Genomic DNA, 18,910 nt, shown 5'->3' on the forward strand with positions numbered 1-18,910 from the left:
ACACATGTGTAGGTATATTATTATTCCGGCACTCATACTCAAAAGGCATAGTCCCTGACTCATGGAAGTCAGTCCTTGTCCATCCGATCCAAAAAAAGGTGATAGTTCGGAGCCACAAACTACAGGCCCCTCTGCTGCTCTCTAAAATCACGGAGAGTGCAATTTCACCCCCATAAGTTTGCGCGTTTACCACTAAAAAATCCCCATTTGTCGTATCACCGCTCTCCGATAACACGCCCCTTAACGCGTCGCCTAGTATCGCAATACTGGATCACGAAACGATCTCGAGCGATTGCCGCTCCGCTAGGCGTCATAAATAGAGCACGGCAATACTTCAAGCCGGCCCACATTCTAGCGAACGCAATATCTCAACATGTTATTGATAATTTGATTATGAGTGTGTCGAGGAGATTGAGAAGCCGCAATTATCTTTACGGCGATCTGGTCGTACGTACGTGGGCTGCAGCAGGCGCACGGCGTTCCCCCGACGATCCAACAGCGTGTGGAGGATGCGCTGGGCAAGCGCGCGAGCCGGCGGGCCTCCCGAGCCACACGCCCGCAGGAGCGCCTCCAGGAAGGCAGCCGGGAATGCCTTGCTCAGCTCCGTGCTCTTGTAAGTCGTGCCCACCTGCGACACACCGCACGTTACGTCACACCGTCACCGACACCCGCAACGACCCCACCCAGCGCAGCCTTCACCTCACCTTCAGCAGCGACTTGAGGAGTATGCTCTGCAGCATGGCGTCCGGCTTGGTGCCCTTCCCGCGTTGCCCGCTCGGGATCTTGCTCACGATGAACATCATGATGTCTATCTTCTGGAAGTCGGGAAGATGGTCCGCGAATTCACCCAACGCATTTATCAGCGCCTCTTGATACAACTTCTCGTCGGATTCTTTCTATTTGTACGAAACAACATCATAAGTAATAATTGGAACACACGGAAGAGGAAAACGAATGAGACGACATGAACAAGTCAAAAACTACCACCCATTCAAAATAGGCTGTCTCAGACCTGAGAAGAACGGACGCAAGAAACTCAGCGGGCTTACTATCATTAAGAAAATCGTTTATGTAATAATAATCTTTCCCACACAAACGTTTATTAACATTTCTTTTAAATTTCGTAATGCATTTGTTTTGTACATTTTCTAGGATCATATTGTAAAAGCATTTATCTACACCCATGCTGTAATTCATCTATTAAGTATTCTAAAACAGATACCTTATTGCCAACATTAAAACACCCAATGTCCTAATAACCATTACATCATCCAAACGAGTGTTGTAATGAAATTCAGTACAATATTACATCATCTTTTTTCATCACAACACTCTTTTTGATGATGTAATGGTTACTAGGACTGCCTTTTTTAATGTTAGCAGTAAGCTCAGAAGAGGATTCATACTCGTATTGTGGGTGTAGATAAGGTCTTGTGTGCAACTGTTGATAATTAGGTACTAAAACAATTATGCGATACTACTATTACACAACAGTTGCATAAATAACTAATTAATCATAGAATCCCCACACCGCGCCACTCACCTCAGAATCCCTCGCGACAGATGCGCGCAGGTTCGTCAGTAAGTTATTTATAATTTCCAAGACCGAAGGCCCCACGCTGTCCCCGGCGGCGATGGCCACGATGCTGCTAAGCACGGAGGCTCGCGCGGCCCTCACCCGAGTGCTGGCGCCGCCTGCGTCCAAGTGCTGCATAAGCGCCTCCACCACGCTATACGAGTACTGCGCCTACGCAACACACACAACATATTTATTACAATGCAAGAAAACAACCAAAAACTGGCTCCACGGGCTGAATTTCATGAGACCGAGAATTTAATACAATAAAACATTATTTTTTAATACGGCTTTCCTCACGTTTTTGTCGGTGTCGGTACCGATAAGTTTCGGACCATTCGGAAGTCCTTCATCAGGGTGAGTGGTCCAAATGGTCCGAAACTAGTCGGTACCGACACCGACAAAAACGTGAGTAAAGCCGTATTAATAAATAATTTAATAATGACTCACGAAAGTATTAATAATTTAACAATAAAACGGGGTGCGTCACGTACCTGTATGGAGAACATGATGATCTTGAACGTGTGCACGGCAAAGTCGTTCGGAGTCCAGAGCTCGTGGCGGTCGAAGTGGCTGCAACGAGGACACAGACATGTCAACACACTGCTGTAAAACTTGCAATATGAACTCAATTCACACCTACTTTAATACTTCACAAGTTATCATTATACAGGGTTTATAATTATTCACTAAAATCCCTTAAAAACAAAAAAAACAAATTATGAAACTTGACTTGCAGCGGATTAAGATCAAAGTACCTACGCATTTTCGTTCGACATTACATCGACACGTACTCTGCAACCGAAAGCGCAATAACGTCTTGATTCTCCTGCTAGCCACCGGGTGTGGGGATTCAGAAGCCCGATAGCACAAGGGTCCACCTCAGCGAGATGTGGCGCGGGCTGTAGGTACTGTTACAGTAACACACTCACGTGAGCACGGGCCGCAGTACACAGCGGATGTGTCCGAAGGCGGCGCGACCCACCAGCTCACGCAGACAGGCCTCGGCCAGGCGAGGCGGGTCTTCGCAGCCGTCGCGCGGGTCGGGCTCCAGACAAGACACCGTCTCGTACTTACCCGCGCTCTGCATTTTAATCATTATATTAAAAAAGGATTTGATACCAAAAAAAATAATTAAAATCAGTGAAAATACACGACAAAACATCAACCTGGATCACCAGAGCCTATGGTTAGGTCTATGAAAGGAACATATCAGGAGACAGAGTTTAATAATTGTAATACTGATATTAGTCAAGTACCAATTAGTATTATTTTTTATTTAGTTTTTTATTATTATTTAATTAGTTTTACATCGGTTGGCCTCTAGTTTCGTGTAATAAAGTAGATATAAATTAATGCCTCCTTGGCTAGTGAAATTACTGTGCAAATGAGACTAAACATCTTATGTCTCAAGGAGACGAGCGCAACTGTAGTGCCGCTCACAATTTTTAGGTTTGTCAAGTATCCTGAACGGCACTGCATTGTAATGGGCAAGGCGTATCCATTACCATCAGCTGAACGTCCTGCCCGTCTTGTGCCTTATTTTCATAAAAAAAAGACAAATTTAGCGGAACGCAAGAAATAGGTTTGATTTTTCTTGTTGTAATTATATGTATACTTGCCACATATAAAAAAATACTATAATTTTTTTTTTTCAATAGGCAAAATCAAGACTTATTATTTAAAATGATTGAATATATCAATTTAAAAATGTATACAAGAAAATCTTTTTATGACAATATTTTTTGACAAACATTTAGCTTTTAGTTTTTTTTCAATTACTGTCACATTTGCTACTTAGTCACCAAACATGTTTTAAGTTTACTAGTATGTCTATTGTCTAATATGTTTACTTTACTTCTTAATAATTAATGGTACTGTTAGGTCTGTTTGAATTATATACTATGTAATTATGCTTGAACCTGTCTGTTTGTTTCATGAAATAAATAAATAAAATAAAAATAAATAACATTAGTAATAGAATATGAAGTACTTTTCGTCTAAGATCCGCTAGATTATCATTGAAGAGATCCAAATCATAGTAATTTAAATTATGGTGTTGTATGAGGAACAAGTTCAATAGCAAGGTGCATTCTGTTCGTAAAAAAAAATTCGAATATTACGTTGAGGTTCTTGAAGTTTTTTGCAACTTAATGTCTGCGGAATCTATCTTATTATTAACAATATTGAACAGAAATAAAACATAGAGCACACCATTTGTGTTGTGTGTGTACCTGCATGTTGTAGAGCAGCGATGGCACGATCTTGTCCATGTGTTGCGCCTCCCAGATGTTCTCCACCAGGTCATCTGACACCGTCTTGCGGATCACGCCCTGGACCACACACACATACAGCGCTCGCATGATCATACCTACTTAGCTCAGTTGTCATTTCTATTATAAAATCTTAACTACTGAAGCCTGTATGCTTAGCAGTGGGCTCCTTTCCACAGGATGCCGGCTAGATTATTGGTACCACAACGGCGCCTATTTCTGCCGTAAAGCAGTAATGTGTAAGCATTACTGTGTTTCGGTCTGACGGGCGCCGTAGCTAGTGAAATTACTGGGCAAATGAGACTTGACATCTTATGACTCAAGGTGACCAGCGCAATTGTGGCGCCCATCAGAATTTTTGGGTTTATCAAGAATCCTGAGCGGCATAGCATTGTAATGGGCAGGGCGTATGAATTACCATCAGCTGAACGTCCTGCTCGTCTCGTCCCTTATTGTCAGAAAAAAAATAACAAGGCGAGATAGCATTTCACTTCAAGCCTACGCCTGCAACTATACGAAGAGATTATTCGGCATCATGGTTCATCGATTACCCGAACCGCATACAACGAAGAGCGGCTCAGTTCATCTGGCGTTGCGTAGCATATCACAGGGAGTGTCAAGAGAGTTGTTCGGGTTAATACTTGCAACTGAATTTCACCACCGGATTGCGAAGTCCCACTCGCACCATGTTTATGTCTCGCATTCCAGAACCGCGCGCTTTACAAGAAACTTTTTTCCTTGCACAAGCACTAATGGAACCTATAAGCTTAGAGCGCACTCTTACCTTAAAGGTCGGCGACTCATCTTTTGATCTAGTATTGTGGATTTCCATGGGCGGTTGGTTTTCACTTCCCCTCACATTACATTACATAATCACCACAAGCCGTGACGTAGTGTGCGGCTCCGTACCTGCAGGCCCTGGATGCCGGCGAGACGGATCTTGTCCCTGGCGAGCGAGTCGCCATGGTTGCTGTGGCACATGGCGCTGAACTTGGACACGAAGAAGTCGTAGCGCCGGTGGTACGACGGCGTGTCCTCCTCGATGTTGGCGAACCGCACGAACTGCAACCGAGACAGTCGGACATTGGCGTTTCTTGGTCAGAGTGAGGTCAATATTGTGATTGATGATTAACATGTCAGGGTTGGAATCAGTTTACGCACTCGCCATTTTAAATTAGTGTGAAGTTATTCTGTAATACTCTTTATATTATAGACTACTTTATTTTACGATTTTAAGAAGTGTATAAACTAATTCTATCCCAGCATCCGGCTCGAGGGACCAATTTGACTATGTACGAGCTGTTCCTACAATACGATAGTCAAATAAAAGATGTTGTTCAGGAATTGTGCATAATATATAAATTAAAAAGATGTTGTTGTTAATGAGTATGAGTGAGGCGTGTGGCGTTAAGTGCTGAGTGAAGAAGGTGTACAAGTGTTACATTGACAGCAGCCTGTACTTAATATGAGAGAATGTGCATTTTTATGTGTATTTGTTTTTTAATATACCAGTTACTTTATCATTAAAGTTATTAATTACTAATCACTGTTAGACTTAATTTGGCCTGATTTAAACAATTATTTTAACATATCACAAATAAAATAGTTAGTGAATAAATATGGAGCCAATTAGCATGATTGGACCAATGGCGCAAGCTTTTCCAGTCTAGAATCATCTAGGGTTGAGGTGCAGCACTGTGCACTCGCTGCACCGAGAAGGTGCTGACCGTCGCCATTGTTTCACAGAGCTGCAGGTCGACCGCCGTGTGTGTGGTCGAGCCGAGTGAGTGCCGGCTCCCGACTAACGAAGGAGTCGTTCAATTGTCAGGTGAGCACATCAGCCGCTTTTTAATGGAATTTATTTGTTGTAAGGAGCCATACTAAATAATTATAATAGGCCAGGCCTGATAAACCAGAATTTCTGAGTCTGCTTGAAGTGACGTGGAAATGCTTCATTATTTATGTCCGTAAACTAAAAATTAAACTACAAATTATTATTTTTCTTATACAGTAGTGTGGGCTGTTTAGTTGGAGTGGTGTTATGTCGTTGGTCGTGTATAATAAATATTTTGACTCACGCTCTGCGTGGCGAGGATCTGCAGCTGCGGGTCAGTGGACTCCAGCAGTTTCTGCACCATCTTCAGGAAGCTCTCCACGAACAGGTTGAGCGTCTGCGAGTGGCACGCCAGCAGCAGCTGGTCCATGGCCTCCATGGCGATGATCACGAACCTGCCGACCAGAACCGTCAACCCTCACACTTGTGTGAGTGGCCAGCGGCCGGCACACACCAGTGATCGTTATAATACTGACCCATGTCTCCTCCTGTATATGTCCCGCGACGCCTTCTGGAACAAATAGTCTCCGATTCTGTCCAGCTTCTCGGGACTGGAGAGCGAGTAGAAGGTGAGCTTCTCCATATTGGACTTGACGAGCCCATCTTGCGGCGACGCGGGGAAGATATTGTCCACCAAACGTTTATACCGTGGCCGGAGCGCCGAGCAGCAACCGAAGCAACCTGCGGATAGCGGCTGCGGTCATCACGTGCTATACTCTCTCTTAGGGTGTCCCAGTACCGGGTGATCGTAACAAAAGAATTTAACATTTTCTACCGCCTGACTTGAGCCTGGATTATTAACAAATCCAAACGTCTTTTCTATAATTGACGCTACAATCGGCTATTAAATAGGCCTATTGCAACCTCCCTGCTCTCAAAATTAATGGAGAATAAAACAAGAAGGAATGAAGGACGGAAGGAGGAAGAAGCAGAGAATGTGAGAGTTCGCCAAGGATGTGTGCTGCTATAATCAACAACAATACGTCTTACACATATTATTATCAATGTCAGATGACTCCAATATTCCTTGTGATACAGATGACAGTACCGGAGAAGCTCTTTACATCGGCTATACAGATCTGTTTCGGGAAATCGTCATCCTCACTTTCAATCAGTGCCTGAAGAACTTTCTATCTTGTATCGACACCTCTCTTGTGAAAATCGCGGATAAGAAAATTGAAACTTATGCAGTTATAACCTTCAAAAGACTCTAACTTTGCGACGTCGCTTGCATGTGTTCTAATGAATTTACCAATGGGAGTATTCCTGACAGATGTGTGACCTGATTCCTGTCGCTTATTCCGTCTTCGCATGACACGCCACAATCGTAAATATGAACACCGTCTGGATGTATAGTGTTTCCCCACAGTTCCGTGTTGCTAGAACTTTCAACCACGTAGAAACAAACTGTGAATTGATTTTACAGGTCGATACAAAACGGATATCATCAAAAAAGCGCGAACAACAATAACTTTAAGGGAAAGCAGACAACATTCATACGTTTCCAAGAGTGTTGCAAGTGACCATAGACGGCGGTCATCACTTACCATGGTTGGCTTTGTGTTGATCCTAACAGCACTAAATATGACAAAATACGTGAAATTTTCCTTCCGTGCTGTGAATCGAAACCGGGACAATCTTCAAAGATCCTCCATAGAACACCTGCCCCGCACAGAACGTACAGTCAAGAGAAAACTTACAAGTAATGTTCAACGTCCTACTAACGGAGAAACACATTCTATGAGTTAATTTCTGCATTGGCAGCATTTTCAGTCACTCAACATCTAAACCATTAAAGCAATGCCTCGGTAAACAAACAACACGTTGGGATAATACACTATAAGTAAATAACCCGAACTATAAACAGATTGTTAGTGGTCGTGTGTATCATGGTCCTAGCCCGCATGGACGGTGAGTGATGCCAGGTGACGTGCTTGTCGCGATAACGTGCTCGAGATAAAGTGCGATAACGCGCGAGGTGATCCACTAACGATGTCATTATAAATCCGTATCGATACACGCATGATACGATACCGCCTACATTTTATCACGTCAAAAATATTATTTGATTACAATATTTTTAGCTATATTAATGATGGTTTTGTACAGTCAAAGAGATTTGACTAATATTTTTTTGTTAATTTTTCCTTTGTATGCCATCTGTTACAATTGAACAACCATACCTATTTGTTTTTCTTTTGATTTAATAATCCCAATTGATGTTTCTGCCCGGTGGTAAAAGCTTACATTGAACAATGCCTTTCGAATCTCATCAAACACCTGTGTGTTTTATGAGATTCGAAAGGTAAGTAAAGATTCGTAACTCTCAATAAGATGCTGTCATCACCTTATTGAGAGTTAGCCCGGGTCTGGAAAGCTTGATCGACCAATGATTACGTTTTTCGGACGTTCTTGTCGTATCTCTTCAAAAACGGTTCAATTTCATTACGTCTCGTGATTAGGTAACTACATAAAAAATCACAAATGAGTCCACGGTTCACTAGGTTTCTTATAGTGAGCTCGTGTAGCACTCAAATATCGAGCTTATTAAATGGATCAAAATGTTTTGTGGTCATTCCAGTTCTATAGCTATATCGTTATTACTGATCTACCCCCACTTTTTAAAAAACCGCATCCATTTTGTCAGTAACAGGTGTTGAGGAACGCCACACATCCAGATGGTGAGAATGATTAATAATTATTGGCCTAATATGTGGCGTATCGTGCGTGGTGGAATTAGCGGCAAGAATGTGAAACAGCTCCTCGGAACACTTCCCATGATAAATACGGCAGAAAACACACAATCTATGCCAATGACAGCAATAGTCCATGTGGCCGGACCTGCGCTTTGTAAAGCACTAGAATATGGGCCGGCTTGAAGTATTGCCGTGCTCTATTTCCGCCGGTATCCAGTGCGAGTGTGATATTGCACAAACTTTAGGTACCTAGTACCTAAGTAAGTACTTATACAAACGATGAATCAAAAATGTTATGAAGGCTCCAACTTCCAGGCATTTCGTAACATCGTTATTTTAATTTCAATAAAAACTTAGTACCCACCATAGGTCAGGGGTGTGCATATCATATAGGCAATTAGGCTGTGCCTACCTCGTTATGAACATAAGTAAATATAGCACTCGTGTTATAGTTAATTTACTACCTACGGTAGTCAGTCTACAGATTGCATAGATGAAGCAAGCAGCCTTTCATACAACTATATCAGATAGACAACTATGTGAGATTTTTTCACCAATTAATTCCATCAAATAAAAATAAATGCAACAGGGAATGCAACGGAGAAAAAAACAGTAATATTATATTAGATAAATAAAATATGAAAAACAACAAAATTTTATGAACAATGCCGAACCTACGACCTCTGGCGTTCTGTGCTGGTGCTCTAACCAGTGTTTTTCAAATTTTATTTGTGTATTAATTCCAGAAGTGAGGGTTATCACTTTAAAACCATAACAAATTATTAATAATATATAATATTTATCAGTTCTTTTGCTGTTTTGTCTCCCATTTCCTTTTTTTTTTTAAAATCAGGGACGAGACATGCCGGACATTCAGCTGGTAATTGATACACCCTGCCCATTACAATGCAGTGGGTTTTTCTGAATTTGAGCGGCACTACAACTGCGCTCATCACCTTGAGACATAAGATGTTAAGTCTCATTTGCCCAGTCATTTCACTAGCTTTGGCGCCCTTCAGACTGAAACATAGTAATGCTTACACATTACTGCTTCACAGCAGAAATACGCGTCATTGTGGTGCCCATAATCTAGCCGGCATCCTGTGCAAAGGAGCCTCCCACTGGTAAAACTCACTCCACTCCCTGTTGGCTTTATTTGCATTTCAGCATATTACTACTACTAAGTTCTTTGGAAATCACAACATATTCTGACTCATTACTATTTATTAATGAACAGGGCAATAATATATATGCCATGGACTGGAAGCAGTAAGCATATTTAAGCAAACTAAAAAAAAAAAAAAATCTTATAACAAATGAGTACCCTAATGAGCCTCATTACTAAACCATTTGTTGATAAACTTGCAAAATGAGATTACCTTGTAAACATCTGATTGTCTTCAAGTAATAGTATTATGATAGCCATAGTAGGTGCTGTATTAATGAGGAAGTATAAAATAATAACATAATCATTAAGATGTATGGCTTGTAAAATAAATAATAAAAAAAAATAAACACAACATTTGTTATGTAAGATTTGAATGTTTTAACTAATGAGATGGATTTCCAAATGTGATTGTGATGTGATTTCCAATAACTCCTTAATTTTGTTTAAGTAACCCAACCTAACCAAAGTATGAGTTAGGCAATGAAGATATTATCTTAATCAACTTATCTCAAATATTTGGGACAATTTAAATAACAGGCACATTTTATTAATCCAATAGTATTTAATATAGTACTTAAGCTAATGTTTCCGTTTCTCATCTCTACTGTCTCTGCTTGACTTGGATCTTTCATAGTCGTCATATTTTCTAGAAGTCCTGCTGCGTTTATCATCTGAACGTCTCTCTCTAGGCCTCTCCATTTCCTTGTCTCGTGATTTATGTCTTTTACTAGTATATTCTCTTTTCCTGTCATATGGTGATCTAGATCGTCTCTCCCTCTTTTTATGACTTGTGTGGTACTTTGACACCAGAGGTGGAGTTTTTGGAGATTTATCTGGCTTTGAATCACGTTTTGCATCTTTGGATGTTGAAGCTGTACTTGCTTCCAATTTCTTCTCTTCTAATTTTGCTTCTCTCTCCTTCTGCACCTGTAGCTGTCTGTTTGCTTGATATATTTTCCGCAGTGTATCAACTTTACCCTCTAACTCCTCAGGATTAACTTTACTCCTTTTATACAACTGCAATATTCTAAAACAAATGTCCCGTATTTCTTCCTCAGTAACTTTAAACAATAGAAACCATTTTGGGTTGTTTGGCAGCGGCAGACCTATTTTCCGAGCTGTTAAATATATGCAAGCACAAGCAATAGTCTCTGGGGGGAATCTCATAAAAACATCTGTTCTTAGTGCATCATTCATGTAGTTCCATGACATTTGCATCAAATGCTTATTCTTTTCATATTGCAATAACTGAAGATACACAACAATCAGTTTATGTGGATGTTTCACATGAACACAGAATCCTAATTCTTTTAAAATTCGTCTTTCTGCCTTTATTACCTGATTCTTTAGTTCAATATAGTTAGCATCAACAATCAGGGGTGAGATTGTCCTTTGGGCTCGCACCTGCTTGATGTGATGAAATACATTGATTACATCACGTATTCGACATGGTTTCTCTTCTACTTTCGACGCTAGATATATACTGCCCATAGCGGTTGTTTCCATTGGGTACCTGACAAACGACTTGGAATAATAAAATCTTTGCAAGTACATCTGTCCCGTCGCCATGGCAACTTGGGGAAGCTTCAATAAAATTCCGGCCGTTTGGATCATCTCACATCCCAAGATTCGCAAGTCCGTCTCGGTTTCGATGTCCAGACCATCTGCTTGAGACGGCGTCTCTTTAAAAGCAGATTCCGGCAACAAGCAATTGTGTAGTGTTAAAACGATTTTTCCATAAGTTTTCTGTGGTTTAGCGGATGGGGTTGTACTATTTTTTTGGTTTTGTGTCGTCGTCGTCGTCGAGGTTGTCATCTTGTTATCGTGGATAGTACGGTTATGTTCTTCATGTATTGATCAACACTATTCACTTTCTCTACTATTTGAAATGCTCACTCACACACATAATACAAAATATTCAGTAGATAAATAAAAACATCACATTCAACATTCCTGCTAATATGTCAGGTCAAATGAAAATTAAGATGGCGCCCCAAAAACAATATGTCAAATACGACTTCGTATTGATTTTAAAAGTTTGGAATAAAATAAAACTCACCTTGGGCCATACTTTTAGGAAGGTGTGAAATTTTTATTCATAAACTCACTACTAATAACATTATGAATTAAGAAATTAGTATTTCGTAAGGCGTTGTGTTTACGATGTATTAATTATTATGAGTATGACGTCAACGTAGTGTCTTTGGGTATGACGTATTTCTATTTTCGTGTTCTGTGCGTATTTCACTGTTGTTTACAACGAATAGTATTTTTTTTTTAATTTATTTTATGACCATGGATACTAGTAATGGATGTAGTAGTAGTAGTAAGTGATCCGTGGTCACACGTGTTACATTTTGACAATAATTGAAGGCTAAGCAGTAGAACTTTGAAATAGAAATTAAAATTTAGAAATATGCTGTGAATGTAGTGGTTTAATTCTCTTTGATAAGCTGTATTAAATTTGGTCAATTGCCAATGCATAAGGTCTTTAACTCTAACTGTATATAAATACAAAAGTACATCCAAGTACATGTTTTTAAATTTGATTAAATTTGAAAAAAATATGGACGAAACTCTACTATATTAACTGATCATAAAGACATGATTGTGAGCGGAGATTTCTTCTTTCTTCTTTATTACCTACTTTGTCAATAATGATATATGTACTTTATAGTTCAATAGCGATTAAATTTCTAAGTTCGTTTAAATCTTAAAATCTCTTAAATTAAATATGGAGCCTACTGGACATTGAGAGACTATTTAGTTACAAAATCTATATATTGCTATAATGTTTAAAATCTGCTTACTGACTCGTACGAAATTTATATATTACAATATCTGATAACGCTCGCTCCTTATAGGAACTCGCTGCACGAGCGATATAAACCGACCGAGGCCACTAGGTAGGTAGGCTTGTTGTTATCAGGTTTCAGAATTATTTTGAATTTTATGTTGTAAATCGTTATACTATCATTTATTCTTGTTACCTACTAATTCACAGTAAGAAGAAAATACCATCTACAATAATTATTTCAAGAGTGTATCGAAATTTGAAACTATATGCGTACGCATTATAATCAGATATTGAAATATATAGTTTTGAATTGAGATATTGATACTCGAAGGTCTGGTAGCTTAGAGATAGTAGACAGTGGCGTGCATTGGTTTTCTAGCAAGGTAAGCACTTTAGATCTAACTTTTCGTAGAACTGCGCTTTAGTCCGACAGTACTAGGTTTTGGGATCTACATAATTATTATTGAAATTGTTTGTGACTCGCATGTAGTTTCCGTACCATATGGTATGGTATGACCATATGGTCAACCTTATATTTACTTTATTTACTGCAATCACTTACTGTTAAACTTAAAATTTCATGCATTTATGATATTGAATAATACCTATATTATTATTGAAAACTCTAAATAAAGTAATAGTTTTTTGAAACGTTTGTGGCTTCTTAAAAGAACTTTAAAGTCAAATCACAGAGTACCTTTGTATAAAGACTCAAATTATATAATTTTTTAAACATTCAGTTCATAATTATTATAATTTTAATACTATCCTTTAGCTTTTCTAGATATTATTATACCTGATAATATAAATAAATTCACTTACCACATTTTTTTTGCCGGTTTTTTTCGGGCTGTACTTTGTTTTGATTACAATACAACATTAGTTAAGGGCGTGTTACGCATAGCTAACCCTAGCGAACCGCCGCAAAGGAAAGTACCATAAACGTTGCACACGGCACTCGAGGCACGAGGCGCAAGCGCAGCAGAAACGTGACTTAGGTGACATCATGACGGCGTTTACCCGATCGTGGAAAATATAATTATATTCATTGTTTTAGCATCTTGATCTAGCATCGATCAGTAGACATTAGGATAATTAATTGTAATTAGTTATAACTTTCCTTTAATAAATAAGTTGAAGTAAATTTGCATTTTTTTGCATCTCCTGGCTGCAACCAACGTGATTGGCGCAGTCGGTAGGATAGTCTAAAATAATAGAGTCAGTGAATCGATCACCGATAAGGGCTATTAGAACCTACTTGAGTTGCGGCGAGGTAGAGTATCCGAAAATAGATCATCTGCAGAGAAATGCAGATGATTTGGTAAGTACCTAGATCTTACTAGAGTTGTTCACCCTTTTTAATTGTAATTTTCCTGTGATTTTTTTTCTTTCCTTTTGATTTCCAGTGTAATTTCCTCTGTGTACCTATTTAATTTAAAAACAATTACATCCACGGAAATCGAGGACCACTAGGTCAATTAGTAGTAGTAGAATCTCGCAAATTGATGCAAGTAGGAATTTAGAGGATATATTAGAAAGTAAGGATAGCATAGAATTTTCTAGTTTATTTAATTTGCATAATAAAATTAATTCTAAAATGAATGTAGATTTAGTTGACCAAGTTTTCAAGGCCTTACGCTTGTTACCCGAGTTCGATGGAAATCTGAACGTACTTACGCGGTTCGTGCATTTGTGTGATCAACTGGTAGCCCAATTTATTAGAGCGGAGCCGCGATATGAACTCAGTAACCTTTCCTTATTAAATGGTATCCTTAATAAAATTACCGGACATGCCGCGCGCACAATAAATTCAAATGGCATCCCCGAAAATTGGCAGAGTATTAGAAATGCCTTAATTAATAATTTTGCTGACCAGCGAGATGAGACCGCTTTGTATAATGATTTAGCACTTCTAACCCAGAAAAATTCATCACCTCAAGAATTTTATGAAAAACTAGCTGACCCGGCAAACGTTGTTTTGCCATATAAAGTATAATTCACGCGATAGTTTTATAAGTAATAAAATATTGCCTATATTATAGCCTGTACATCATTTTGTTCTATTGTCAATAGTTTTTGCAGCGCACGCAAAAATAGGTTTTCGATTTTACACCTTGTGTTACAAAATAGCAATTTTATTACGGATCCCTAATTTTGAAAAAAAAAACATAGCCTATAGCTTTCCTCGATAAATGGACTACCCAACACTGAAAGAATCATTCAAATCGGACCAGTAGTACCAGAGATTAGCGCGTTCAAACAAACAAACAAACAAACACTGCAGCTTTATAATATTAGTATAGATGTCAGAGTCTGTTTAGTACAATAATGACCTATGTTACACTTCATGAAACGATAACCACTACCGTAGAAGCAAAGCGTACATTATATAAAAAGTTAACCCTACAAGCGTTTGTACGAGGTCTGAAAGACCCATAAGGTTCACGTATTCGGTGTATGCGACCGGATATAATAAAGAAGGCATTAGAGTTCGTTCAAGAAGAAATCAACACCTTATATTTACAGCAGCGCAATGACCAATTACCAGAATGAACGCAGAGTGCAGTCTACGTCTTCATATGACGCAACAAATAAGTATAATATTAAGCCTTTTAATTTGCCACCCTCGCGGCCTTTTACTTTTAATTCATTCAATGTCGCGCACAACATATTTTCAGCGCACCTCCACCTAATTACAGACCGCAGAGCATCGTGTTTAGAGTTCCTCAGCAAAGGTTAAGACACATACCTAATAATAACGGTCCTACACCTATGAGTGGCGAAAGCCACTACGTTACTAAGCCATTGCCTAGACCGATGATAGGACGTGACTGGAGACAACATGGGAATCCACCCCCATCTAATTATTTCAAGACGCGTGAAATAAATTTAAACGACGTTGACTATTACAATTATTACGATTACCCTGAATATGACTATGACTATTACGAACAGACGTACTCAGAACCTTTATATTATGAGCCAATGAGTCAGCAAGCGTATAGTGCTCATACTCCCGCTTACGTCGAAGAGCACCATGATGAACATCCTTCTGATAATCAGGATTTTCAGGAAACTCAAAAATCAGAAAAACCAAAAAAGAAATTAATCTACAAACTCAGAGACAACTTCCATTTATTCAAATAGCAGATCCACCCTTAAAATTATTAATTGATACAGGCGCGAATCAGTACTTTATTAGCCCTGAAGCTGTCAATTTTTTTTTTCAAATGTTCCGTGTAATTATGAACCCTTTGAGGTAACTAATATTCATGCGACCACTAGAAATAATTATTCAATTACCATACCATGTTTTTCTGAGTTTAACGAAGATAGTGAAATTTGTCTTTTTATATATAAATTTGATAACTATTTTGATGGTTTAATTGGCTTAGATTTATTAGTAAAATTAGAGTCTAGCATAGATTTAAAAAATAAAGTCTTAGTTACACGTAAGTCGGCCAACCAGTTATGTACGTATGATTCGCGAAATTGTAATCTTTATGAAGATATAATACCGGCTAACACATCTAAATTGATCCGCATACCTATTAATTTTCATGATGGTGACGTTTTAGTGACAGAACAAATAATATCGAACTGTTCTATTCGCGCGCGACTGCATTACCACAGTCAAGAATAATCGTGGTATAATAGAGACTGTAAACCCCACTAAGAATGATATAGTGTTCTCAATGGATAAACCGGTTAGTGCAGAACTATTTAATGAGCAATGCACGCACACTCAACAACCGTGTGATCGTGCTTCGGAAGTTCTTTCGCGATTACGAACTAATCATTTGAATCCAGAAGAACGTGCTAACATAGAATCTCTCTCTGCACAATATGCTGACGTTTTTTATCTTGATGGTGAACCCTTGACATTCACCAATAAAATTAAACATAAAATCCGTACCACAGATGAATTACCCGTTTATACTAAAACCTATAGATACCATTACGTTCACAGGCAGGTAGTACAGGTACAAATTTCAAAAATGCTTGATCAAGGGATAATCCGTCCTTCACAATCAGCATGGAGCTCTCCCATATGGGTAGTTCCAAAGAAAAGTGATGCTTCTGGCAAAATTAAATGGCGTATTGTTGTTGATTTCCGAAAAATTTATGAAAAAACTATAGATGACAAATATCCCATCCCTAACATTAACGATATTTTGGATATGCTTGGTAACTGTCATTATTTCACCACTTTAGACCTTGCCAGTGGATTCTATCAAGTAGAAATGGACCCCTCCGACATCCACAAGACGGCATTTAACGTAGAACATGGGAATTTCGATTTTTTACGAATGCCAATGGGTCTGAAAAATTCTCCATCCACATTTCAACGTGTGATGGATAATGTGTTAAGGGATCTCCAGAATGTTATTTGTTGTTATGTGTAACACATAGTTAATTTAGAAAAAGTTTTCAAATGATTAAGGGAATCTAACTTCAAAATTCAAATGAATAAGTCAGAATTCTTAAAGTTAGAAACCTCATATTTAGGACACGTAATAAGTAAAGATGGTATAAAGCCTAATCCCGATTAAATGACTGCCATCCAGAGATTCCCCATTCCAAAAACTGCTTCCGAGATTAAGCGTTTCCTCGGTTTGCTCGGTTATAATAGGAAGTTTATTCCAGACTTTGCTCGTATAACTAAACCCAATACGCTATGTCTAAAAAAAGGTTCAAAAATCACCTACAACGATCCTAAATACATTGACTGTTTTGAGAAATGTAAGATACTATTGACCAACGACCCTATACTACAATATCCGGACTTCACTAAAGACTTTGTACTAACAACTGACGCTTCTAACTTCGCGATAGGTACTGTTCTTTCTCAAGGACCAATGGGTAACGACAAACCAATAGCTTACACATCCAGGACTTTAAACTCAAGTGAGACTAACTACAGTACAATTGAAAAGGAACTGCTAGCCATCGTTTGGGCAACAAAATACTTTCGTCCGTATTTATTCGCTAGAAAATTCTAAATAGTCACAGACCTCTAGACTCACCCGTTGGAGACTTAAGTTGAGTGAATATAATTTCACCGCAGTTTATAAGCAAGGCAAACATAACACCAATGCAGACGCTTTGTCTCGTGTTGAATTAAATAATGAAGACACTAGTAACGAAATTCCAATCCTTGAAGTCCCAATTTCAGATGAACCACTAAATAAATTCAGTAGACAGATTTGTTTCATTTTAGTAGGCGATATTACGAAAAGACCAGTAGTGACTAAACCCTTTGAAACTCACACCCGGACAACCCATACAACTTTCCGAATCTAACTTGACTAATGACGTTGTAAATGCAGTTAAGGAATATATTAATCCAAAAGTAAGAACAGGTATAATAATCCATCCCCCTCTCGCTATGTATAAGATTATTCCAATTATATAAGATAACTTTACAAGCCATTCGATGAATCTCATCTTGACAAAAATCGAATTAGAAAACGTTAAGGAATATTTGCGACAACAGGACATCATAAAAAAATATCAAGAACCACAAAGAAGAACAAACCATCGTGGTATCACTGAATGTTACTTGGCCTTATCAACTAAACACTATTGGCCTAGGATGAAAGAATGTAAATATATAAATGAATGTTGCATTTGTGGATAGGCTAAATATGACCGAAATCCAATTAAACAGAGATTTTTAATAGTTCCCCCTCCTTCAAAAACGTTTCAGATAATTCATCTTGATCTTTTTACAACTCAAAACGAATAATTTTTAACAATAGATGTGTTTTCTAAATACGCGCAAGCCTACCACTTAAGAGATAGTACTGCTCTGAGTGTCGTACAAGCATTATTAATATTTTGCCCACATCACGGTGTCCCATTGACAGTAGTGACAGATGGTGGACCTGAGTTTACAAATCAGTTATTTGCAGAATTCATCCGGATCCATAAGATGCAACATCATAAAATACTAGCACATTCACCAAACGACAATGGTATAGTAGAACGATTTCATTCCACTATCCTTGAACATCTCAGGATACTGAAACTTGAGAAACGGAATGAACCAGCTGCTAATCTCATGCCTTATACTATCTTAGCATACAATAGCTCCATCCATAGTTTTACGAGGTGTAGGCCTTTGGACTTGATAACAGAACATTTTGACCCGCGTAACCCAATTGACATTGACTCCATAGTTTCACGAGGTGTAGGCCTTTAGACTTGATAGCAGGACATTTTGACCCGCGTGACCCAATTGACATTGACTTAACTGAACATCTATTTCAGCAGTATTCACAAGACCATAGGAAACGAATGCGTCAAGTATATGATATGATCAATGAGATTTCCTTACACGAACGCACCCAACTGACTGAAAATCGTAACAAGGATAGGGAACCGGAGATAGACTATACCCCTGACCAGCAAGTCTTTATAAAAAATCCTTTGGCATCCCGACAAAAATTAGCCCCTCGCTTTACGCAGGATACTGTACTTGCAGACCTTCCAATCCACATTTACACCAAGTCCAGTTGCCAAATCTCGCCTTAAGCGAAGCCCTAAAAACCTCACCTTGTTGC

The 18,910-nt window shown here is 38.7% G+C and overlaps 2 protein-coding genes across 4 annotated transcripts in view; both read right to left on the reverse strand.

Annotated features, from left to right (window-relative positions):
• LOC126967507 (protein EFR3 homolog cmp44E) overlaps window positions 1-18,910 on the reverse strand; it is a 44,286-nt gene that overhangs the window by 21,335 nt on the left and 4,041 nt on the right. For 2 of the 3 annotated variants that reach the window (XM_050811997.1, XM_050811999.1), the window contains exons 2-10: window positions 6,160-6,364; window positions 5,928-6,078; window positions 4,759-4,911; window positions 3,811-3,909; window positions 2,509-2,660; window positions 2,071-2,149; window positions 1,544-1,747; window positions 705-896; window positions 456-628 (exon numbers count right to left, since the gene is read on the reverse strand). In XM_050811997.1, the coding sequence (XP_050667954.1) occupies window positions 456-628; window positions 705-896; window positions 1,544-1,747; window positions 2,071-2,149; window positions 2,509-2,660; window positions 3,811-3,909; window positions 4,759-4,911; window positions 5,928-6,078; window positions 6,160-6,364 (1,408 nt within the window). Of the gene's footprint in view, window positions 1-455; window positions 629-704; window positions 897-1,543; window positions 1,748-2,070; window positions 2,150-2,508; window positions 2,661-3,810; window positions 3,910-4,758; window positions 4,912-5,927; window positions 6,079-6,159; window positions 6,365-11,606; window positions 11,782-18,910 lie in introns of those variants that run through there. The other variant, XM_050811998.1, reaches the window with a different exon arrangement.
• LOC126967508 (cyclin-L1) lies at window positions 10,090-11,583 on the reverse strand. Its single transcript, XM_050812000.1, has one exon. It carries the CDS (start codon window positions 11,360-11,362, stop codon window positions 10,127-10,129), a length of 1,236 nt encoding a protein of 411 aa, XP_050667957.1. The 5' UTR covers window positions 11,363-11,583; the 3' UTR covers window positions 10,090-10,126.

Source organism: Leptidea sinapis, chromosome 13, assembly GCF_905404315.1.
Source record: "Leptidea sinapis chromosome 13, ilLepSina1.1, whole genome shotgun sequence".
NCBI classification, from domain to species: domain Eukaryota; kingdom Metazoa; phylum Arthropoda; class Insecta; order Lepidoptera; family Pieridae; genus Leptidea; species Leptidea sinapis.